General features: G+C 46.6%; 1 protein-coding gene across 7 annotated transcripts in view; it reads right to left on the bottom strand.

Moving 5' to 3' along the window:
* Nucleotides 1–4,836: 4,836 nt before the first annotated feature.
* Dlg3 (discs large MAGUK scaffold protein 3) overlaps nt 4,837–24,116 on the bottom strand; it is a 60,065-nt gene continuing 40,785 nt past the window's right edge. For 4 of the 7 annotated variants that reach the window (XM_017800938.2, XM_029568939.1, XM_017800939.2 and 1 more), the window contains 10 exons: nt 15,898–16,074; nt 15,077–15,152; nt 14,098–14,197; nt 10,468–10,509; nt 9,194–9,244; nt 8,552–8,653; nt 7,768–7,940; nt 6,909–7,018; nt 6,508–6,599; nt 4,837–5,447 (listed from right to left, as the gene is read on the bottom strand). In XM_017800938.2, coding sequence (XP_017656427.1) covers nt 5,341–5,447; nt 6,508–6,599; nt 6,909–7,018; nt 7,768–7,940; nt 8,552–8,653; nt 9,194–9,244; nt 10,468–10,509; nt 14,098–14,197; nt 15,077–15,152; nt 15,898–16,074 — 1,030 coding nt within the window. In that variant the 3' untranslated portion in view covers nt 4,837–5,340. Of the gene's footprint in view, nt 5,448–6,507; nt 6,600–6,908; nt 7,019–7,767; nt 7,941–8,551; nt 8,654–9,193; nt 9,245–10,467; nt 10,510–12,200; nt 12,247–14,097; nt 14,198–15,076; nt 15,153–15,897; nt 16,075–24,116 lie in introns of all 7 variants that reach the window. The other 3 variants (XM_008844393.3, XM_008844395.3, XM_008844394.3) reach the window with 2 other exon arrangements.

The following is a 24,116-nucleotide window of genomic DNA, read 5'->3' as shown; positions in this document are numbered from 1 at the left end:
CATAGGCTCCTTGAGACTAGGACTGTTTTACTTATGTTCTCATCTTTCCAGCATGAAGAGCAAGGCCTAGCCAAGTGCCCTCCAAGCAGCAGCTCTTGACATACAGGGCGGGGCAGGATAACGAAGACAAAGGACTACACTGAAGACTCAGTAGTCAGCAAGTTTTGGCAAGAAAGCAGCCAATTTGACTGAAGGAGACAGATCAGCACTGAGCCTGGGGACATGACAATGTGGGACTTCCAGAGAGGGGTGTTAGGGATGCAGGCTGGGGTAGTCTGTGGAAGAGGAGGGTAAAGTCGTCAGAGTAAAACAAAGGCCCCTGGAAGAGCAGGGACAGGGCCTTGGAATTTTCGTGTTTCTAGGGCCTTGGAATTTCCTGCTGAGGTAAGGGCTGGCCTTTGACAGCTCTCAGGTGCCTTTGCTGAAAACCAGTGCTGTCAATGGTCAGTATGGGGTGCAGGTCAGGTGAACAGTTGGCTCTGACTCGAGTAAGACAGCGGAGTGAAAAAAAGGGGAAGGAGCTAAGCAAGAGAAAGTGGCTGAAGGTAAATGGAAAGGAAGATGAGCAAGATTCTCTTTGAAGGTGCAAGGAGGCCAGAAAGCAAAGTGTCCCCGCAGGCAGGCAGGCAGGGGCCTACTTAGACTCCTGCCCCCAGGGCTTAGCCAGACCGCAGATTTTCTCTCTTATCCAGCATCCTCTCTGGGGCAGCACTGCCAGGCATATGCGGACGAGCAGTGCTGCTGCCTCTGCTCTCAGAGGAGGCCAGGAGAGAAAGGAGGGCAGCGACAGCACAGGCAAAAACTGCTGGGCTGCTTAAGAGTGCAGCACTGTAGCCATAGACTGTATCTGACTCAGTTCTGTTACTTATCAGCCACCTGACCACCCTGTGTCTCATTTTCCTTACCTGGAAACAGGAATAATAAGGCATTTCCTTCATTTTTTGATGGAGGTGGCAGAGCATGCATGAAGCACGTCATGTAGTGTCCAGCCCATGGGCAGACAAAAAACAAATGTGAACTATGACAGTGATGACAAAGCGCAAAGGAAGGGAAGGCCAATTCTATCTCCCAGCGGGAGAGGAAGTAGCTCAGAAAGGCAGCACTATCCGAATGGAATTCTTGTACCAAGTCTTGATATATTAAGGAGTCTTCCAGGTAACTGGGATAGGGCATTGAGGGCATTTCCAAGCAGAGAAAAGCATGAGCCAAGATGGGGCGGGGTACATTCAGAGAACGCAAATGGCTGGAGAGGAGTGGGGCACCACAGAAGAGGCAAGAGAGAAAAGCCAAGGCCTCACAGAAACAAGCCATACCAAGGAGCAATGGGCTTGGCGGGGTGCTGCTCCTGGGTGTGGACAGCAAGGCTGGCAGAGCACCTCTTGCCCCTGCTCCTCCCTGGCTGGGCACACATACGCAGTCCACTCTCAAGCCACTCACATGATGGCCAGGCAGGAAGGGATGGCCGTGGAGGTAGTTCACACAGTCTGACATGGAAAAACCCACCAGAGGGCATCACTGTGCCTTGTGGCAATAATTCTGCACATACAAGCAGTTGGAGAACCATCACTGAAGTTGCATTTTCTGATAAAGCACAGGTATCAAGACCTTTGGAGAGGAACGAAGATGTGCAGGAGCCAGTTTTGCTTCCCCTTGGAAGTGATGGGGGAAGAGGCTTTTAAGGAAATTGGAAACTGAGCTTCAGAAGGTATTTGCAATGACAATACAATGTCTTAGAGGTGCCAAGGGAACTGCTGAGTGGATAAAAAGATTAGTGGAGTTGAGTCCTGGAAAGAGGGCTGACAGACAAAACTTGGAAGTAGCAAGATGGAGTGGACACAGCCATGTGGCGAGTTGGGCCTCTAGGCCTACACTACACTTGGCACCCTCTTACCAGGTGCCCTAGAAAAGGTACACCCAGACCTCCAGCTCATCTCATTGCTCCTGTGGCTTCCCATGCTTCAACTAAGCAGGCATTGTCCCTTCAGAAAAGGCTCTAGTGGCCTTTAGTCCTGTTTTGCTTGTGTCCAAGGCTCCTCAGCCCCATCTTTTTTCGGGGGGGGGGTCAGGTTATTCCCATCCTGTAGCTGAACCCCACATCCTTTTGTCTCCATAATATGTCTCCATATTAGCTTCATTCCTGAGCCCCTTAACTTCTACTCTCGCTTCAGGTAAACATTTCACTTTCATTAGTCTAAAAACACTTTCAAATTAAGATGAAGTTGGTCATTTGTGTTTGAACAAGTATTTTAGTCACAGGTATCATTCTGTGGATATATTGAGCTTGATCATTTTGAGGTTCTTCCTGTTAGCAATGAATTTAGTCAGGCTTAGCTGTAGCCAGCAGCACAGCTGAGAAGACCCACCTCACTCCTTGCAGACACAGGGCCCTGACAGCCATTAGGCCCCACACACACTAGGGTCTGTCTCCTGTTGGTGTTTCCCAAGCTGCTCAATTGTCTTCTTGCACTGGGCTTAATTTTCGTCGGTTCTATCTCCTCTAGGCGGGATATGGGCTGTCTCAGCATAGTGCAATTACAGGCCAACTCTTTATTCCCTTTGTACTCTGCAACTGAATTTCCTCAACCCCACAGAGCTCTTTGGAGACTCCCTTTTGTTGAGCTACCTTCTAGCAAATGAGAGAGTGTAGAGGGGCAAGCGCTCTGCACTCCTGGAAGCCCCACAAATGAGAGAGGGCAATCATCCTTCCTGGGGTCCAGCCCACTCACCTTAGGGGTGCTCATTCAGTTTTATTCCTAACCGTGATTAGGAGAGCACTGCCTTGGCCTTCTTCCCACAAGCTACATGCATTAGCCATGTCAGACATACCTGCTCCCAGTACTCTTTCTGGCTTTAGAGGGCCATAAGGGTGGCTGTCACCCTCTGTGAGCTGGGCCCATCCTACACGTGGGAAAGTGGTAACTGGCAGGTGGTTTTCTCTTACTGTTTCTCTCCGTTCTGGGCTGCGAGGCTGGCCCCTGCTTCTCCAACATGCATCTGTGCTGCACTAACATCTCCCACTATGCACACCTTTTTAGATAAATGTCAGCATTTTGTCACCAAGGACATGCTCTCCATCGAGATGGTACTGTTAACAGCAGCTTCTGGGCTGGAGTGGAAGACCAAGTATGCACTTCCTGCTTTCCGAAAAGGGTCCATCACCAACCCAGGGTCACACCTTTGTCAAGGACCACATGACCAGCCAGCTGACTGTATATCCCCAAGAAGCATTGGACTGGGATGTTCTTCCTGCTGCCGGGCCCCACCCACCCTGCTCAACTACTTCAAGAAGGTATCTGAGCCATGGTTCATTGCAACTATCATTTATTAAAAAATATATGTCTCCTTGGAAGGAACACTGGTAAACCAACTATTATCATGCTTACTTTGAATCTTTGCTTTTCTTCCCCAGGAAGGAGGGTTGAGCATTGTTCAGACATGTCACTTAGTTACCAACAGAGAATCAACACTCCCTGCTCACCCCCCTCATGAGAGTCACAATCATCTGTCACTTTATCCCTCTTTGCCTTCAGTCCAGTGTACTGCCCAAGAGAAAGCTGCTGCCTTTTCTTTCCTCATTCTGGGCCCCACAAGTCACAGTTAGCCTCATTATGCTGGTAGGATGCCTGTGAACAGAGTTCCTGAATGTGGCTGGTAGTGCTTAAGGTGTCTTCAACACTGTGTCACCTGCATTGGTCCTAACCCAGTTGAGGGCCACGCATTTCTATGTTCTCCCCTGCGTCATCCCTCCAGTGTGGAGGTGAGGGAGGCACGTTGGCTTCAAAGGAGCACAGTGGGGTGGGGTAGGGCCTGGACCACACTTGCTGCCTGCACTGGCAGTGGGAGGAAAACTACCTGAAGCAGTCACTGCCATCAGACTCTGGGAAAAAAGCAAGAAGATTTCACAGCTCACCAGTAAGCGAGTCTTAGCTCTACAGCTCAAATTTACAGCATTAAAGTCTACTTTCTTCATGAAGAAACAGTAAGCTACCAGCTGTTGGTGAGGGGGCTGGGGTAGGGCAAATGGAGCAGCTGCAAAAAAAAACCCAAATCCAACTCACTACATGGCCGGCCAAGCCTGGTGCTCTTCCAGTGTTCCAGCACAGAGCTGGGAGGCAATCACCTCCCTGTCCCTGTCAGTGGCCCCACGGAGGAACCCTCGACTAAGTCCAACATGTCCTGAGCAGGTCAGTGAAGGGCCAACATGGCAACACTGAGCCCCAGCTCCTACTCTCAGCCCTCACCAGCCCCTGCTTTCCCTCTCCTGACTGGATGGCCAGGCCTGAGTCACCTATTGTAGCCCAAGCCCAGCTCCTTCAGAACCTCAAAAGCCTTTAGAACACTTGCAAATTGGATTCTATGCATTCACTTAAATAGTAAAAGTAAAATTTGGAATAATGAAAAGGCTGACACAGTAGCACAACATGGTTTTGGTTTAACAGCAGCTTAAAAATGAACAAAAAGGAAACCTCTCATGCAGACACATCAGGCGGCATAAAACAATAGGCAATTTTATCCGGAGCATCATTAGCCATTCATTCTCTCTTCTGCACGGGAATGACTGCCCTGCAGGGGCAGCAGCTTCTCTCAATCAAGTCTCCAACCCTCAAGCCCCCAGCCAAAGGCCCTGCTCTCATGCTGCAGGTTGGCTCCAACTTGGAGCAAACCTTTAGCTCTGAAGACAATGACCAAATGCGAGTGAGTGCCCTTGGTACAGCACTTACTTCCATTTTCAACCCCTTCCCAACCATGTGGGACATAAGATGCCACCTGATTGGAATATGAAAATTAAAGCATTTCTCTAATAACATAGTACCATTGATGAAGTCGCCATAGATAAATTACATATATAGATCTATATATAAATAAGATACTTTCTGTCGCCATTATGTTGCACTGTTCAGAGCTGCAAATCAGCAGCACAGGGTAGAAATGCCCAGGAGCACCTTATCACGTGGGCTGTTTCGCTCACTTCACAAGCCGTGCAGCTGTCCAGAGTCTTTCCATCAGTCCTCCTCTCTTCTCTTCGCTTCTGCTGGGTGTTTATGAAAACAACAACTCTGATGGATTTGCACCTGTGCTAGCGCTTGGGAAAGGTCCATGCAGGAATGGGCACAGTCACATGATGAGTGAGATGGCATCATCAAAAAAAAAAAAAAAACCCAAAACAAAACAAAAATTTTAAAAAAAGAACAGGACTAGAAAACTCAATTTTTGACATATCTAAAAAGGGGGACAAGAACAGTACTCATTTGTTCTCCCCATGGGGACAGGAATGAAGAGGGAGGAAGGAAGAGGGACTTGATTTCTTCTGTTCACAAGAGAATGGTTGGAGGGGATTCTTCAGAGTTTTTCAGGGGATGGGACCCAAATGTAGTGCCCAGACTGGTCCTCAATGATTTGTTTGATTTTGTTATAAATCTCTTCCAGTGAGTCACCCTGTACAATGGCTAAAGTGAAGAGGAAAACAAAATTAACAAAATTATTACTGTGGTCCATAGCACATCCCCCAAACCCAGCCATCCTGCCTCTAACAGCAATCATCTAATGTCCCCAGGCACACAGAAGCATGGGTTTGGCTTCTTGAGTTAGCTGTCTAGAGCTCAGGAGTATAGGTGGTTAGGTGCCCAGAGCTGGAAGTCAACTCCCCGAGACGGTGAGACTAGCAATGAACAGGAAATGGTCATTTGGAAGATATTTATTGAGTGCCCACTCACATTGCTTTTGTCTGCCATGGGCTGGCAGCTTACAGTTCTAAAGCAGCTTCACTCCAAGATCTGGAAAGTCCCAGTTACCCAGAAGAGCAGAGAGCCACAATTTCTGGCAAGAAGCAGTGCTCCTGGGAGCCATCACATCTGCTGTGTCAGGGGTCAGCCCACCAAACAAGGGCAGAGATATGGATGGTAAAGGGGACTCTGAAGTCCCATGCTGTGTAAGTAATTTCTAAAGTCCTCACTTGGCTAATCCAGTGTTACAAGCTTGAATTTACTCATTGCTGCCCTGCACAGAACCATCCGGCACTGTATTTTAAAGGAACCTTTCCACTTTTCCAACCTTTTATGAACTGACCTTTTAAAGTAGTTCTCATTTACTCTCTCTCTCTCTCTCTCTCTCTCTCTCTCTCTCTCTCTCTCTCACAGGGATATGTACACACTGACAGACAACTTGAACACCATACCAAGAAATCATCAACATTTATTCAGCATCAAAAACATGCAAGGCAAAGGAAAGGATGTGGGAGAAAGACTTGGGAGGGAGGGAGACAAAAGAACCTGTAATCTAACAGGAACAAGAAGACAGTATGAAGAAAGCAACCACCCAAAGTAGCGCCCAGGGAGCACCTCCTGCTACAAGAAGCTGGCTAGACTGGCTGACAGGGAACCTAAGTGCCTTGGAAGGTCAGTGCTCAGTGGCCGCAAAACCCCCAGACATGGTGCAAGCACTTTAAGCCTCCCAAGCCTCCCTGGGCTGGCTCCATGGAACCCCTGACTGGGTAGAAGGGATTCTTACCTGTAAAGTACTCTCCAAACTCTTGCTCCAGCTTCATGGCTTTGTCATAGATCTTATTTGCTTGTTCATATGTCTGCCGTCGGTTCATTTCCCTGCCAAAGACACAGAAACAATCCATTTCCAAAGGAGATCTTGTATTTTGATTAACACAATGGAATGTCCTAGGTTTCCTGAAAATCTGCCCTCTCAGAGCAGTCCATGGCTAAATCTCTCCTCAAAATTTCCAAGTCTAAAAGCCCAACTGGGAGGGAGAACACACCCAGGAGCTCAAGCTAGAAGGAGCAACAGGCACTCAGAGATGAGGCAGAACTGCTTTCCAACTTCGCTGGGTCCTACCCTACCCAACATGTTACTTTAATCTATTTCTTTCCCAGGGCCACCTGAGTCCCACAGACACTTACATTAGTGCTTCAATGGACTTGGGCTTAATGAAAATGGCAATGGGGTAAAGTTGTGCTTGCTGCAGTCTCTTGATAGCATTGCCGGAAACATCTAAGATGCAGTGCTTGCCCTGAAAAAGAAGACCTGTATCAGCCCACCCACTCCCCATCTACACACCCCAAAGAAATCCAGTGGCATTTCAAACATCCACTTGGGAGTAACCCAGGGAACCCCCCCCACACACAGTGGTCCAGATAAGTACCCAGACCCTGCTTCTGTGATGACTCATCTTGACCATCAACCAGATTGGATTGAGAAGCACTTAGGAGATCAGTAAAGCATGCCTCTGCTATGTCTGTGAGAGTGTTTCCAGAGAGGATTAACTAAAGGGAAAGTACTGCCCCGAATATTGGTAGCACCATCCCATGGTGGCTGGGAGCCCCCATTTGGAACAAAAGGAGAAAAAGAACAAAGCTCCCTGAGCATCAGATTGTCTCTGCTCCCTGCTCACCATGAGATAAGCAGATCTGCTCCACTATGCCCTCCCCACCATGAAGGACTAAAACCGCTGATGCCATGAGCCAAAATAAGTCTTTCCTTTAAGCTGTTTTGCTACCATGACCAGAGTCTCATAAACACAGATTCTATTACCCAGAAAAGGCCACCTCTCCCTAGGGGCCCCATTCCCTGGTGGCTTGATGCTCGACTGTGAGTTGCACGAGAGAAGCAGACACACTGTGACTGAGGGGCTGGAGACATGCAAAGCTTTCATGTCTTTAGTCAGTAGTGGAGGAAAGATAAAGACTCAAGTAGAAGCTGGGCCTAAGCATTGTCTTCGCTGTGGCTCATGGGTAGCCAGGCCATCTCCTCTCTGCTTACCCTCTCTGCAACTGCCCGCACTGACTGGATGCTGGTCCCATAGAGATTATCGTTGAACTGGCCTGCCTCTATGAACTTGTTGTCCTGAATATCCTTCTCCATCTGTTCCCGGGAAACCACAAAGTGGTAATCCTGTCCATCCACCTCATTATCACGCCGAGGCCGGGTAGTATCTGAGGAAGGAAGGAAATGCTGTGTGGGCCAAAGGCAACGATCTGGGCTACAAAAGCCAAATTGGTTGTTTCTCACCTAGGAGGGGGACACAAGGCTGTTGCAGTAGTTTTTTAGACGAGTAAGGAGAAAAGCATTTGGAAAAAAGCTTTTCTGGCCCATTTCTCTTCAAAAATATCTTACACAGAGTGCTAAATGTTTGTTTTAAGTTAAAGTGGACAAAAAGGTGGGGTTTCCTGACACGGCCTGGCACAGGGTACAAAACTTGGCATGGGAGTTAGTAAACCAAACAAATGATTTATCAAGTCACATCAATCCACTTTGTGTATAATACCCTGATGGGTTCAATCCTCAGCACCACAAAGAAACAAAAAATAAGCCAGCACTTTGCCTTGGCATGCCATCTGCATAATCTTTATTCCACAGTAGCAGGGAGGTAGCCAAGCTGAATGGTAACCCTCACACCCCACCAATGCTGGGGGCATCTATTGTCATCTACTCTCTTCCAGAATGTTCCCAAAGGGCCTGGATCCCAGACCCTTTCCATAAAACACTAGAGTAGCACTTCTCAGAGCAGCAAATGTCACTCCTCTGGGTCTGCCTAGGTTCTTACGTGGCACACAGGATCCAAATTTATGTGGGAACTCAGAGATCAGATCATCGTTGACTCGGTCCTTCATTGGGCCCAAGATGATCACAGGCCTCGCATAGTGAACTGGGGAGAGAGAGCACACAGTAACCAGAGGCCCCACAGGGCAGCCTGTCCTACCTCCGAGTACAGAGGCTCTACAGCCAGCACTCAAACAAAATGAAGTGACTACAGCCATTCTCAAGATTTCAAATACGAAGACATTGAGGAGCCTGACAATCTTATGTCTCAGGCAAGTCTGAAACTGGAAGCACCTCCCCTTCTAACAGATTCAGAAGCAATTTCCACATAGACACCAGTTGCTGAGAAAGCTTTCTGCAAAGCGGATGTCCAGGGGAGGATTTAGACCCTCCTCTATGCAGCATCAGTTGCCCCTACTGAAACAGCCCTTCCCTTGCTTTCCTTAGAAATCTGCCTGCTCTCTGGATTGCATCCTGGCAGTGGGCAGAATCATCCCAAGGGGTGTATACAGCATGGCATTCACCCAGTGATGCTGGAGAGGAGGAGCCAGGGGCTGGAGCCTCCTCCCTGCTGCCGTAGTCGCCCACTGTACTGAACCCCATGACTGGGTGACTGGCACAAGGACAAGACTCTTGGAAGGCTTACTTTCTTGCCGCGTCACTGGCTCATATGACAAAATAGCATCCTCTTGTCCTTCTGCAACAAAAAGGGAAACACGTTAGCACTTTATGATCTGTCTGTGTATATCATTCACCACCCCACCCCCACCCCAAAACAGTCTCACTTTCTGTTGGCAAGAAGGCTGGGAAGCCATCCATCAGCCTTGGGCTCAATTCTCATTCAGCAAAATATTGCCAAACAAAGGACGAAGGTCCAGAAGCCAGGAAGCCTCTAGCAAAGACAGCCCAACCTCTCAGGAACTATTCATATAGGTAACAGTTGGTTATGTCCAGTGGCCCCCTTGTTCTGAAGAGAATCAGAGAAGCTGCGAATGGTTGAGACATACTTGCCAGAGTCCCTTTACCTAAGTCCAGATAATCAGCCCAATCCCCAAATCTGCAGCCTAACTTTACCCTTTCAAGGGTCTACTTATCTCCAGCTCACACCTCTAAGAAGCATCTAGGGAAGTAGTACCCAGCCAGACTAAGGTTCCAGTGCCCTTTAAGAGAGCTGATAAACCTGTTCTCTCCTCTCTCGAGGTGGAGCCCCGTGTAGCCTGGCAATGATAAGGTCTTCCTTAAACAGTCACCAAGGCACTTGGCACTGGGTTCTGGCAGTTCCCAAAGTAGCTGACAGCAGTACTAGGGAAGGCAGTGACATCTGCATGGAGCCACAGGATACTTGCTAAAGGGTTTCTTCTGAGCCTGAGCCTGGGAGGGGTGTAAGACCTTTAGTCAGCACAGCTCCTCAAAGGCCAATGTTCCCGAAGCTTATGAGGTTCGACTATGGCTTCTCTGCTCTAGTCACAGGAGTTCCCAAGGCAAACTGGGCAATGTCCTTCCTGACCATCTAACCCAGCCAGAAGCCAAGGTGGTTCTAGCAACTGGGAAAGGCAGATGGCAATCAGGAACCATTTTGCTTTTGGTCTTTGAGTAAATTTGTAAACCTGGCAGTCTCAACAGCCCACATGCCCATGGTAGGGACCGGCTCACAGGCAGTTCACCCTCCCCAGTGTCCCAGGGATGCTTTCAAGTCAGGTCCTGGTCAGAACTACAAAGCTTATTCTCTCTGTAATCTACTAGGCAAATGCCATCCCACAAGGTGGACGAACTGGCCACAGCATCTCCAGGGGCTCAAAGTGTACATGGCTAAAAGGAGCAGCAGCCTCTGAGCAGGAATGGCAGCCGTGCAACACAGGAATGATGATGGCTGGGAGACATGAGGGCACTACATGACATGGGGGGATGACACACACTTACTGGAACTGCTTTCGCTGTCACTGGTGTTGGATGTCACTCCCTCTGCAAGCCAACAAGAAAGAGACTCCAATTCAGAACACACCACTGAGAGGTCACATGCAGCACAAAACTCAAATGTGCCAGGAGTGAGACACTGAGATGCCAACCAAATCAGGCTACAGGAGGCCTGCCACATCCAGGCCACCAACTGGGAGGCACAGCTCCAATCCTGACGTATGGTCACCTCCTCCATGTCCCCAGAGCCCTCTCAGTCTACCAATTCCCTCCATAGGCACTAAAAGCCTTATTTCCTTTCACAGCATTCTCTTTATCTGAATCAAACCAGCTGATTTGGATGACTTCCAAATCCTGTCTCAGAACTCATCTCCCAAGACTAATGGGCAGGAAAGAAAAAGATAGGGACAACCAAGGAGAAAAGCCCAGGAATGATGCTGTTTGTGAGTTTTCTCCCAAAGACAGAGCCACCAAAAGCACAGAATTGTGTGGCACTTCCCAACTTAAGAGGCTGAGTACTGGATGGGTGGCTGGATGGAACAGGCCCCGGGAACAGGACTCTGACCTTCAGTGGGACCCATAGCCCTCCTTCTGCCAGTTCTCAAGAGCTTGGCTTCAGCACTGAGGGTAGTGTACCTCCATCCACAAGACAGATAATGTCAAAACACAGAAACAACAAACCAATAAGGACATTTCACAGATAAGCCACCCCTCCCATCACAGACAGTTAGGACCTACCCAACCCCTAGTGTGGGTGGAGAAAGCTCAAGCAAAGAGCTGTGCTCACAGGGGGCATGAACACAGCCAGGGGGCATGAACACAGCTAGCCCTTGAGACAACAGGCAAATGGAGATGAGACATGAACACACCAAACTATGGAGAGATGCTGCTCGTTTCAGCCAAGACCATGCTGTCCCAGACCAGGATATGCTGTGCCCTTCCCGCCAAGGACTGGCTGAGATGACACATGTAGCCAGTCCCTGAACACTCCCCGAGGGTAGCTCCCGTGCCTTCCACCTTTATCCTGTACTGAGGGAAAACGTGCAGACAGAGCCTACCCATGAGGCTGTACTTTAGATACCTGCACCAAGCAAGGATGGCTATTGAGGAACCCTCACCTAGGTCCTTCTATTTCCCACTCTGGGATTACTTTCTAGAATGGACAGGTTAGTCAACAGTTACTGAGATTTAAAAAAAACAAAAACCTAGCTATACATAAGTGATGCAGATGACCCCACCAGGTCAGCTTGGCCTCTTAGAGATGCTCTATGGTCATGCCCCTATGCTGACACCGTGTAAATGCTAGGATACCTTAACTGTGGGGTTCACTCTGTCCCCAGTTATAAGGACTGGAAGAGCTGCAGTTCTCAAACCCACCACTTTGCTGTGAGGTCAGCTGGAGAGGGTTTGACCAGCAGGTACCTTCCCTCCACAGGAAGCTAAAAATGAGCTGAGTGCCCACCCTGAACATGTACTTAGACCCACCTCACTTCTAAGGGGCACCAAGATCATGTCCTGCCAGTTGGAGGTGTAGAAAGAAAACACAGACAGGAATGCTAGGGATTTGTTGGAGTCCCAGGGCCATTTAGAGCCACACACATTTCTTCCTGTCATGGGAAGAGTTCTCACAAATAGTGCCCTCCCCTCACCCTTCACCTTCACCCATGTCCCCTATACCCCCACCCCGTTATTTCCATTCATGCCACATACAGAATTAATGGTGTGCAAGTTTAACTTACTCAGGTTCTTTGCTCCATAATAATCGTCACTTAACCCAGGGAAGTCCTGATTTCACAGACACCAAGGACAGAAAGAGGGGGAAGGGAGGAGGGGAGGGAAGGGAGGGAGAAAACCAGGAAAAGAGAAAAAAAAAGAGAAAAACAAACAAGGAAGAATACAGAGGTAGGTAAGCATTAGTGAGAAGTATAAAGTTCCCATGAAGACCTCGAACTACAGTGAGGTGAAGAACTCTGCCACAGAAGAATTTTGCATGTCAGCTAGGATGTCTGGCTCCATGCTACTCAGCTTATTGCCAGAGTAGACCAGCTTTCTTAGGTAGTCTATAGCCCATATGCCCATAGGACACCACGGGCAACATTCCAAGGCTTCAGAGTACTTGCTTTGACCAAATCTGTAGTTATGGAGCCCAGGTCTCTGCTTTGGCCCTGCAGTAACCATTACCCACTGCGGGTGTATGAAAGAGATGCCCTATGTGCCAGGTAAACACACAGAATTATCATCACCCTGGGGAAATTTCACCCATACTTCCTCACCCTGTCCAAGCCCGCCAGGGAAAACTTCTCTGGGGTGTGGCCTCTGAAGCTGCCCTGAGCTTGGCTTCTGGAGAACAGGCACCAGGTAGTGTCAATGCTGTTGTCCAGTGGTCACCCCATCACACACACACACACACACACACATACACGCACGCACGCACGCACACACTCTGGCTGGATAATTAAACAACGACACCTCTCGAAGGCTAGGCTCCATGAGGAGGTTCTGGGACTCATCTGTTAAACTGTAGCATCATTACTCAGATCTTTGTCTCACAAAGCCTTCCACTGCCCACAGGATCAACTTCCTCTAGCCTCTGCCACCACGCAAGCCCAGAATAAGTCATGGCCTTGATTTCGATGAAGACACCTTGTTCTACCAGGGTTACCCCCCAGATGGCCACAACCCACACATCGGATCATGAACTGGGTGGGCCTACAAGAAGCTATTACCTATCAGAACTAGTCAGTCTCCTGTCAGTCCCACAGCCCCGGAAGGCAAGATTGCTGCATGAAAGATAGAAGAGTGACTGGTAAATGAGAGACACAATTCACAATGACACAGATGAGAATCTCCTGACCTGGTGTTTGAGGTTAGGGTCAGTGTAACTAGTTTCTGGATCATGTGGTAGGGTAAGATGATTTATCAGGACTGAATTGGTTCTTAATGTAGCTCAGTAGTATAGCCTGTTCTACCAAATCAGTTTTGTGTTTCTTTAAAAAAATATTTATTTAGACAATGCTGAACAACATTGTGTCCACATCAACACATGTGAGCAGGAAGGTTTCCTTGAGATAACTGGCTCTGCAGGTACCCTGACATGACAGGGAGCCCGCTATGAGTCATGTGGATACCCTGTGTGCATACTCACATGTATGCATCCCAGAAGCAGCCCAACTCCAGGGATCTGGGGAAAGATAGGCCCTTCTCTCAACATAGATGAGTGAAATTAAGGGGAAGAAAACACAAGAGGCTGGAGCCAAGAGAGCAACACTTAGTCCCTTGATCTTGTTCTCTTGAAAAAACCATTTTCTAACCCTGACACTGGCTGAAAACCATTCCTTATCACCACAGCAGAGCTCTGTCTGGCACTTTCAGCACAGGGGACAGGGACATCCTGGAGGCTGACCCTGGGACCAGCCTCACTTTAGAGCCTCCAATATCCAATTGACGTGCGGTGCTGGACAAATAAATAAGCCCCAATGTCTCCCCCTGCAGGCCAGATTCTGTCCCGGTTGCACAGAAGCAGGTGGGTATAGGCAGGTGCTCGGGAGGCCACCGACTCCTCCTAAAGAAGGGGCAACTGAGGACGAGAGGACAGAGCTGCGAATGGCCTGCCCTCTGGACTCTCCTGCTACTTACGTTCCTGTATGCTGCTCTCCTGGGTCATGTTTTCTTTGCTCTTGTAAAATGGAAACTTTCGAGAGAGGCGGAAACTCTTTTTACGTTTCGTTTTGATCGACTGTGAAAGAACATGAAGATGGAGGGGAAGGACAGAAGAAAAAAATAACAATGGATTTTAAAGCATGCAAGAAAAACTAAAATGGAGACAATGGTGAGCTAAATAAAAGACCATCTTTCACAAATGGAGTCTATGAGATTAAAAGAAAGTTGATGCAAGAGGAAAATTATGTTTACAAGAAAATGTTGTGGGGATGTTAGGTTTCTACTTTAGTCCAGCCTCACAGCACGCACTGGTATTCCTAAAGAACAAAGGTCACTGTAGCCTCCTAGACACAGACGGCCCTAAGGTACCACTGATACACAGTCACCTAGTCCACGTTTCTCTTCCCTCTATTGCTCCCGAAGTTCTTTAGCCTGCAAAGCTCATAGAAAATGAATGACCAGAGAGATCCCTGGCCCACGTTGTCTGGGGCTGGCCTTCCTGGTAAGATGATGTCCCCAGAGCTCCAGTAGGGTCTGCAGTCATGGAGACACCCAGGAATGGTTTCATCTTCCCAGCCAAATCAGTCAACCCCAGCACCTCTTCCAGAGCCAGTCACCCGGCAGGCGGGCCACAGGCTGGCTGTGGGTGCTCAGCACTCCCTCTGCTTTCTGAAAAGCAGGCAATTTCCTAATGGGACATAGCCAGCCCCCTGAAAAAGAGGCATTCTTTCATATTTCCCAGGTCTCCCACATAGCAGACCAAACTCCAAGTTTTGCTGTGGGTGCTCAGCACTCCCTCTGCTTTCTGAGAAGCAGGCAATTTCCTAACAGGACATAGCCAGCCCCCTGAAAAAGAAGCATTCTTTCGTATTTCCCAGGTCCCCCACATAGCAGACCAAACTCCAAGTTTTGCACCCCTCTTCATTTCCTGACTGTCATGGGGGTTCTCACTTACCCTGTTAGACTCAATCATGCCTGTTCTGGCATGGAACTTCACAGTTTTCAGTCGGGCCCGTTCTTTCTTTTCCACTCTGTTTGGGAGTCAGAAAGAGGTCTAGTTACTGACAGCACATGATCTCAGCGGGCACAGAACCCACTGTGGCTTGCTGAGTGAACATCATGTACTAAGTACCAACTTTTTACAAAAGGCATTAAAAAGGCTGATGCTCTGTTTAAGCAACTTACAGTATAAGAAAACAAAGGCAGATTCACTAAAATGGGTGTGATGGAGCACAAATGAAATCCCAACACTCAGGAGGCAGAGGCAGGAGGATTGCAGCAAGTTCGACACCAATCTCGGCTACATAGAAAGTTCCAGGCCAGCCTGGGCTACAGTGAAAGCTTCTCTACAAAAAAAAAATAAAATAAAATAAATAAAAATTCCTACATCATGGAGAGGTTTAGAGCTTGGGATGGTGCTTGTGCCTTGTCGGAGGGGCAAAGGTGGCTTCCATGAGTTCCAGGACAGCTGGGGCTACAGGGAGACCCTGTCTCAAAAAGACCAAAAAAAAAAAAAAAAGTAAAAGATGACTCAGTGGTTAAAAGCACTGGCTGCTCTTGCAGAGGACCTGGATTCAGTTCCCAGCACCCACAAGGCAGCTGACAATGGTCCCTAACTCCAGTTCCAGGGATCCAGTCCTCTTCTGGCCTCCAGGGGCATTACACAACACAGGTGCACTTACATACACAAAACACTCATACACATAAAACAAAAAAGACACATATACCAGCAAGAAGGCAGGAAAAGTCTTCTTGCCCATGACCATGACAACTTACCTCTTTTTACTAGGGATCACGCCAATCTGTTCGCTCTCTCCATGTGGGGTCACCAACCTTGCCTGCCACCATTCATCATCAGAGGCATTGATGACATGCAAAATGTCACCATAAGAGAAGCTAAGTCCCTGGCTTGGCAGGCAGCTGTCCCGAGTCCGGTCATAATCAAACAGGGCCCTGAAATGTACAGTGAAAGATGAAGAGATTATCCTGCCCAAAATTCCTGGAAGCTGGTTGGTAGCCAGAAGGGATGGTGGAGGACAGCCAACTCAACAACAGCAGACACCGCACCCTCCGCAGACGGGAAGGGATTCTGCAAGATGGTAACCTCCTTTCAGCCTCCAACTACCGAATATATCCCTCCTTTTCAAAGAAACATCCTATTTCCCCAAGGGACATAGGGGGAAAATCTTTTCCAAACCCCATCTCCTCTCAGCTTCTAGACATACTAGTGGCAGCTCAACCTAGGACCTGGTCAGCCACTACTTGCCACCCTCATTCTAAGGGAACAAGCTCCACCAAAGTTTATTTTGGTATATAAACGGATCTTTGAAAGTAGCTGAGGACAGTTCAGGGGAAAAAGGTTAACTACAGAGTCGGGCAGTGAAAGGTAAATGCTACAGAAGCATCAAAGGGCGAGCCCTGTATCCAAAAGCAGTCAAGGTAAATGCTAAGGCTGCCGCCGAACCACAATATTCCAATGGCGTGAGACACTAGAAGCATCCTGGCTCAGTATCTTTTTCTTACATATAAGGAAACAGAGGCTCAAGTAAGGACAACTTGACTTAGGTGATACACCTAAGAGACCTAGGGCAGACCCAGGTCTTCTGAAAAGCTCCTGTGTCATTTTGCAATATCCTCTATATAGACTAGAATAATAAGATAAGGGGTGGGCGGAAATGGAAAAGGAGATCAGTTTGGATGGACCCAGGACATGAGGCTGGAAATAAAGGTATGGAAGGTCTTAAACAGACCCAATCCAGAATCCAGTCTGACCTCAAATGCAATGGAATATGAGGAGGAGATTGAAAGCAAATGCAAAGCAAAACTCCAAGTTCAAGCCCTGCCGAGGCATGGCATGCAACACCAGAGCTCCTTGCTCAGGGAATAGGCACACTTGAATAGAAAGCTAATTTTCTCAGCTGGGCATAGTGGCACATGCCTTTAATCCCAGCACTCAGTAGGCAGAGGCAAGTGGATCTCTGTGAGTTCAAAGCCAGCCTGGTCTACATAGCAAGTTCCAGGCCAGCCAGGACTACATAGTGAGACTCTATCTCAAAAAAACAATACACACACACACACAGACACACACATAAAATAACCCACAAACCGGCTTTTCTCATTGCATGTAATCTGTAATTGTGGAGTAAGCATAAATGGGGGACTTTACTAACAAGGGTTTGTTCACCTCCCCCAAATTGCAAGGTAGGCCCTATCTTCCTCCTTTTAAAAAAAATATTTATTATTTTTATTTTATGTGTATGAATGTATTGCCTACATGTATGTAAGTGCACTCGTGTCGTGCAGCGCCTGTGGAGGTCAGAAGAAGATGTCAGATCTCCTAGAACTGGAGTTATAGACAGTGGTTAGTGGTCATGTGGGTGCTGAGAATCAAACCCAGATCCTCTGTAAGAGCAGCCAGTGTGGGGCTGGAGAGATGGCTCAGCAGTTAAGAACATTGGTTGCTCTTGCAGAAGACCCAGGTTCGAATCCCAGCACCCACATGGCAGCTAACAACTGTCCATAATTCCAGTTCTAGGGGATCCAACAGCCTCTTCTGTCCTCCGTGGGCATTGGACGACACAGGTGCACTTACCTACATGCAGGCAATATACGCATACACATAAAATAAAAATAATAAATAAACAAATTTTAAAAAGAGCAACCAGTGCTCTTAACCACTGAGACATCTCTTCAGCCCTGTCTTCCTCCTTTTTAAAGATTTAAAAAAATTTTTTATTTATGTATGTGTGTAGTGTCTATGTGAGTGTATGCCATGTGTGTGCAGGTGCCTGCAGAGGCCACAAGAGGGCATTAGATGCCCTGGAGCTGGAGTAACAGGAAGTTATGAGCTATAATATGTGGGTACCAGAAACCAAACTCCAGTCCTCTGGAAGAACAGAAAGTGCTCTTAGCTGCTGAGCCACCTCTCTAGCCCTCCTCATGTTCTAGTTTAATGGCACACATTAGCCAGGGAACTGTCCAGCACTCATCTCTAAGACTTGCACTTCCATCTACAGTTCAGTGGTCTGGCTCAGCTGGAAGCTGAAAGTTCAACACACTATGTTTCCATGTGTGAGCCCAGAAGAAAGACAGGATCTAGTAGAACCCCAGAAATCCATCTACCCTTTAAACTTAAAACTGTCAAGACAACTGGAAATGAAAATAAACACGCTCTAACAAAAAGTCCTTTATTTCTTAATGTATATATTCCAAGAAATAAGGACAGAGGGAGAGGCCAGCTGATAAAGCAGTTGGTCCAAACCATTCTTTCTGAGTTCCATGTGACAGAATCAGAGCTCAACACAGTTGAAATTCAACATGACCTGAAAGAAGGCAGGCATGTGTCAGCTATTTATACAAAGACAAGCTGAAGCAACCTAATACTAAGTGATAAGAAACAATGTCATTATAGGCTTCAAAATTTAAAGAGAAGGCTGGGTGTGGTGGCACATGCCTTCAATCCCAGCAAACGGCATGGAGGTGGAGGCAGGCAGCTGACAGTGAGCTCAAGGCTAGCTAGCCTGCTCTATATAGTGAGTTCCAAGTCAGCCAGGGTTATGCACTGAGACTGTAGCTCAAAACATAACAAACACACAAAAAATCCCCCGCAAAATTTTAGAACAGAACTTGGAAGAAGCATACATTCATTTGAAGAAGGAAGAAAAATGTCTAAATGAAGTAGGAGCTGGATGTTGTGGTACACGACTATAATCCCAGCACTGGAGAGGCCAAGGAGGAGGATCATGAGTTTGAAGTGAGTATGGGGTACATAGTAACACCCTGTCTCAAAAATTGAAAACAACAAAAAACAAACAAAATAATTAAGGTACATTAGGAGGAACGTAGAAAATATAAGAAGTCAGAGTTGACTGGGTACAAAAAAAAGAGAGAGAAGGTGCAATGTCTATTTTAGCACTGACCTTTGATGAAAACAATAGCAATCTGGGAAACATATGAAAAAGTTGATATAAACATGTTTTCTGGATGCCAAGAATCCAATAATTTGTCATTTTTAAACATCTGAAGTTTAACTAAAACTTATAATAGCTTACTTCCAAGATAAAGTTCAAGTACCTTACAATAGTAAAACACATAGCACAAGCTAAGTAAAAACAGAGATCAAAGCCAACAAGAATGCCAGCAGTTACCAGTGCACATTGGGAATTGTATTGTTTGCTTTGTTTTGTAATCACAGCATGTGTTCTTTTTAGAATTTTCAAAAAATGTAGGCCAATTAAAGAAGAAGTTGAGAAATAGCTACACTAAGCACTGGTTTGAGCCATTTACTTTAGGACAGGCTCCAAGTTCACGGTAAACAAGGCCAAAAAGATGCATAACTCCAGTTTCCCAGTAAAAAGTGGCACCTGTGTCCATTTGAATTTTGTTTGATGGTTTTATGAATGATGAATGAACACAGTTATTGAAGAAAATGGATAATGCTTTGAAGCTATGATTTTGTTAAGGATGTAGAAGCATGATGTCTGCCTTTCAAATTCTGAACTAATATTCTCAGTTAAGAACACAAAAGCTGATTTAAGAATTTCCTTTTCAGAGGAAAGTGGATCTCTGTGAATTCGAGGCCAGCCTGGTCTACATAGCGAGTTCCAGCCTAGCTGGGGCAACAGGGAGACCCTGCCTCAAAAAGACCAAAAAAAAAAAACAAAAAAAAAAAAAAAAAAAAAAAAAAAAAAAGAATTGCCTTTTCTATCAATCAGGACTTGCAAACAAGAAAAGGACTCAGCAGAACATTGGAGCCCAAAGGTCACCTTGTTCAACTTCCTATCTAAAAAATATTCCTTAGATTGGCTTGAAGTTTTTTTCTAGGTCTAGCACTTAATGAGTCTGGGTCTCTCCTAAGTCTGAATTGCTAGGCTAAAAGATCTCAATTTCTTCAACAATTCGTTCCTTTGTCCTGATTTTGATCTGTTTTCCAAACCCACGGTATGGATTTTTCTCTAAATTCACTCAGCCTCTTTTCCTGCTGAAATGTTGTCTTAAAAACTAGAAAACATCCTCACAGATTATGACAGTGAGGCCCACAGATACACAGAGCATCGATTAGAGTTGCATGGTGATGAACTATCAGATGGGGGTTCTTAAATGTCAGAAAACTTCATGAGGTCTAAGTCCTCATCAGGTGTCTTAAAAAACAGCAACAATAATTTGCCACTTGGCTATGTCTAGAAAATACTGTTTTTATTTATATACTTGTAGAACATTCTTTCCACAGATAATGTGGTAGATAAGAGAGACACAAAAGATGAATGTTCTGCTGAGTTTTTATCCTATTTGCAGTTCTGATTGATAGGAGAGGAAGTTCTTAATTCATCAACTGAGTAGCTCAGCAGAGCTTGCTCTCTGACAGAGGGGCACATTACACTGAGTATGTTGCAGCAAGAAGCACAGAAGGGGTACAAATCAAGACCTAAATCGTTCACAGACAGTACAGACCATATATGCACTGGGGAAGCAAAGAAGGCATTACTTTTTGAATCGGGTCTTAATAAAGGTTCAAGATTTCCAAAGGTAGAGATAGAGAGAGAGTAGTCCTTCCAGCTACAGTAAGCAAAGGCCTGGAAGGAAAGAAGGAAGGAAAGGAAGGGAGGGAGGGAGGACAAGGCGTGGTCAAGGATCCTCACTAAGTCTACATGTGGTTGGGCCACAGAGACTGGCAGTTGGATGGTCCAGCTGAAGAATGTCACATTCACTTACTAGACCTTGTATGAGCCACTTCATTGCCTTGACTTTTTCATTATTATCAGGCTATGGATTCATGTGTAAATGAAGACAGTAAAAGAGAACAAGCCAGAGTATTAAGGCCAAACTCTCTCACATGACGTGTTCCATGTGGTCATAACACAAATTAGAACTGAACACATTTAAACAGTATCTCAGCTATCCTCATAAGATTTTGAAAGCATGCTAAACTCTGGCAGTTGATGTTTTCTGGGGGAGAGGGTTATCAGTTTCTTCAGTGCTGTAGCCACTTGCCCAGGCCAAAAAATAACTCCCCACTCATGCCTGTGCATGCAGCCCTAATTAAACTCAGTAGGTCACAAGCAAAAAAGACGTGAAAGTAGGAGGGTGACTTGTTGAGAAGGAAAGGGAGGGGGTGAGACAGTATGGAAGTGAAAATGACCAAAATTGCATGTGTCTCCGTGTGTGTGTGTGTGTGTTTGTAACTGTCAAAGAAATAATTTTTAATGTGGCCTTCTACCAGTGACAGTCTCCAAGCAGTCTGGCCTCAGTCTCACAGAGATCTGACTGCCTCTGTCTTCCAAGTGCTAGGATTAAAGGTGTGTGCCACCACACCCTGCCCCAAGCTTTGTCATTTCATGATAGTGTTTCCCACTGCCCTCACTGCTCCTAAACTTGGAGACATTCATAAAATTCCTTTTATTTGGCCAATGAGATGGTAAGGTGCTTCCCATGTAAGCCTGGTGACCTGAGTTTGTTCCTGATTCCACATAAAGATAGAAGGACACAACCAACTTCACAAAGTTGTCCTCTGACCTTCACAAGTATGCTGTCATACACATCTCCCCAACATCATCATCATCATCATCATCATCCATTTAAAAATTATTTTAATTGGGGCTGGAGAGATGGCTCAGCAGTTAAGAGCACTGACTGCTCCTGCAGAGGACCCAAGTTCAATTTCCAGCACCCACATGGCGGCTACGAACCATCCTTAACTCTAGTTCCAGGGGAATCTGAAGCCCTCTTCTGACCTCCGCAGCACTGCAGCATTGCACGACATGGGTGCACTCACATACATGCAGGCAATACACTCACACATAAAATAAAAATAAATTTAAAAATTAAAAATTATTTTAATCAAGAGCCAGAAAACACACACATGCGCGCGCGCGCGCGCGCACACACACACACACACACACACACACAGAGTGGCAGGTAGCTAATTATGGCCTTTTGTGGTGTGTGAAAAGACAAAGGTGTGGCTTTCTTTCTTCCTACTGTCTCTTTGAATCAGAAATTGAAATGGTTCTGTGTCATTTGGGTCCTGCATGCGGTGGACTTTGGTTCTGGGACAGTTTCTCAGTTTGGCTTAAAAGGGACAAGTATTCACCTTGACTTCATTAGTGCCTTCCCTAAGTTAGAGAGGAGGAGCCATAAATGTCTTGGAGGAAGGTGTTCTTCCTCACCACAGACCTAACAAGGAGATTCTTAGAGGGAGCTGAAGCCTGTCTTTTTATTAGAATTCCAGCCTGGTCTACATGGAGAATTCCAGGCCAGCTGTGGCTACAGGGAGACCCTGTCTCAAAAAGACCAAAAGAAAAAGAGAGAGAAATGACAAAGCTTCCAGAAATATTACCACTTCCTAGTGCACAGCCATTGTGCTCCCTATACACAGCAGATGACTTCTCAGCCCCTCAGCCATGGCTGTGCATCTGAGAAGCCAGGAGTGCCAGACTCTGGGTATTTCCACAAGTTTTCAAGCATCAAGGTCAAACTGGAAAAGTACTGAATTGTTTTTAAGAGAAGTTAAACAGTAGGGCCTGGGAAAAAAATTAACAGTATGCAACAAAGAAGCCTTCAGTGCTCTTCCACCATCACAAGGAAGGATAAAACTTCCCAGGGCTGTACAGGTTCACGTCCCAGACTGGTTTTCACCACACCAGAATTCAAGGCCACTGCTTGGCTTCCCTAAGGAGATAATGGTCCCAGACATCTTGGAAGCTATATTGCTTAAGAGGAGACCTTTTAAACACCCCCAAAGAGATGCATGTGCCCACCCACAGGGTTAACACGTGTTCTCAGGACTCTGCCAATCTTCATTTCAGCTGACCCCTTTCTGTAAGAGGGGAAGCAAATATATAATCAGCTCTAAAGGAACAGATTACCTAGCAAAAATCTTTGTAGTTCAGATCCTAAATTGTGAGGTTTGAGTATAAAAGATCCAGAGAATTCATAAGCAAGTGACACAGCCACTGTGGCACCTTAGCCAGGAATGCAGTGAAAATGCCACTACCATGGAGGGAACTGGTCAGGCAGGTTTCTCAACACAGAGCAAACAAGAACATTTTAGTACTACTAGCCTCAAAGGCAAGAAGAAACTATTTCCTCAGGGCCCACCATTGTGCCTACCTCCAGACATGTGGAGGACCATCTGTCTAGCCTGGGCTGAGCTGTGTTGATCCCCTCATTCCCTTCTGCAAATCCTCTGTGGTCCAGACTGAGTTTCTCCCTGTTTTATGACCCTGCCCACTCCAAATTTCCTTCTTGATCCATCAGGTATTTGATAGCAAACTTTAAAAATACTTTCTATTTATTGCAGTGTTCCGACTGATCATGAAGGGTGGTGAGCTCAGGCTATTCCACAGAATACCCTCAGGATATTACCTAATATCCTGAGATTATTATTATTATAATACCTAATATTATAGCCTTCAGTGGTCTGCTGTTTCCCTCCCACTAGAGATGGGGTCTAGGGAGGCATTATGTTCTTCCTTTGGCCAGGGGATAAAGGGAGCATATGATTTGAAGACTGAACAGCCCAGGACAGATTAACTGTCCTATTAGTCTAACACAAGCACAGAAAGCCAGAAGTAGCAATTCCGTATCAGCTCCTGACTTTGGTAGAAAATTACAGTTTCCAGCAGTTTCCAAATAACAGCATAAAATCCCAAAGCTAAGCTCTCAAGTGGACACCAAGGGGGGCTCATTGGGGTCATAGCAAGCGTGGCTAGTGGACAGTCAGGTCTCCTAGCGCACCTTGAAGAAAGTTACATGGAGAGGTCAGGGACTTCCTTCTTAGTCTATCATAAAGTTCTAGGCTTGGGGCTGGAGAGATTGCTCAGTGGTTAAGAACATTGACTGCTCTTGCAGAGGATTCTGGTTCGGTTCCCACCACCCATGTGGCGGCTAACAAACCATCTGTAACTCCAGTTCCAGGGGATCTGACACCCTCTTCTGACCTCTGTGGGCACTGCACAATATGAGTGCACTTACATACAGTACACTCGTACACATAA

Source organism: Nannospalax galili, unplaced genomic scaffold (assembly GCF_000622305.1).
Source record: "Nannospalax galili isolate Female #2095 unplaced genomic scaffold, S.galili_v1.0 scaffold280, whole genome shotgun sequence".
Classification (NCBI taxonomy): Eukaryota; Metazoa; Chordata; class Mammalia; order Rodentia; family Spalacidae; genus Nannospalax; species Nannospalax galili.
The sequence above is the reverse complement of the archived record's forward strand: the minus strand, read 5'-3'. Positions and strand labels throughout refer to the sequence as shown.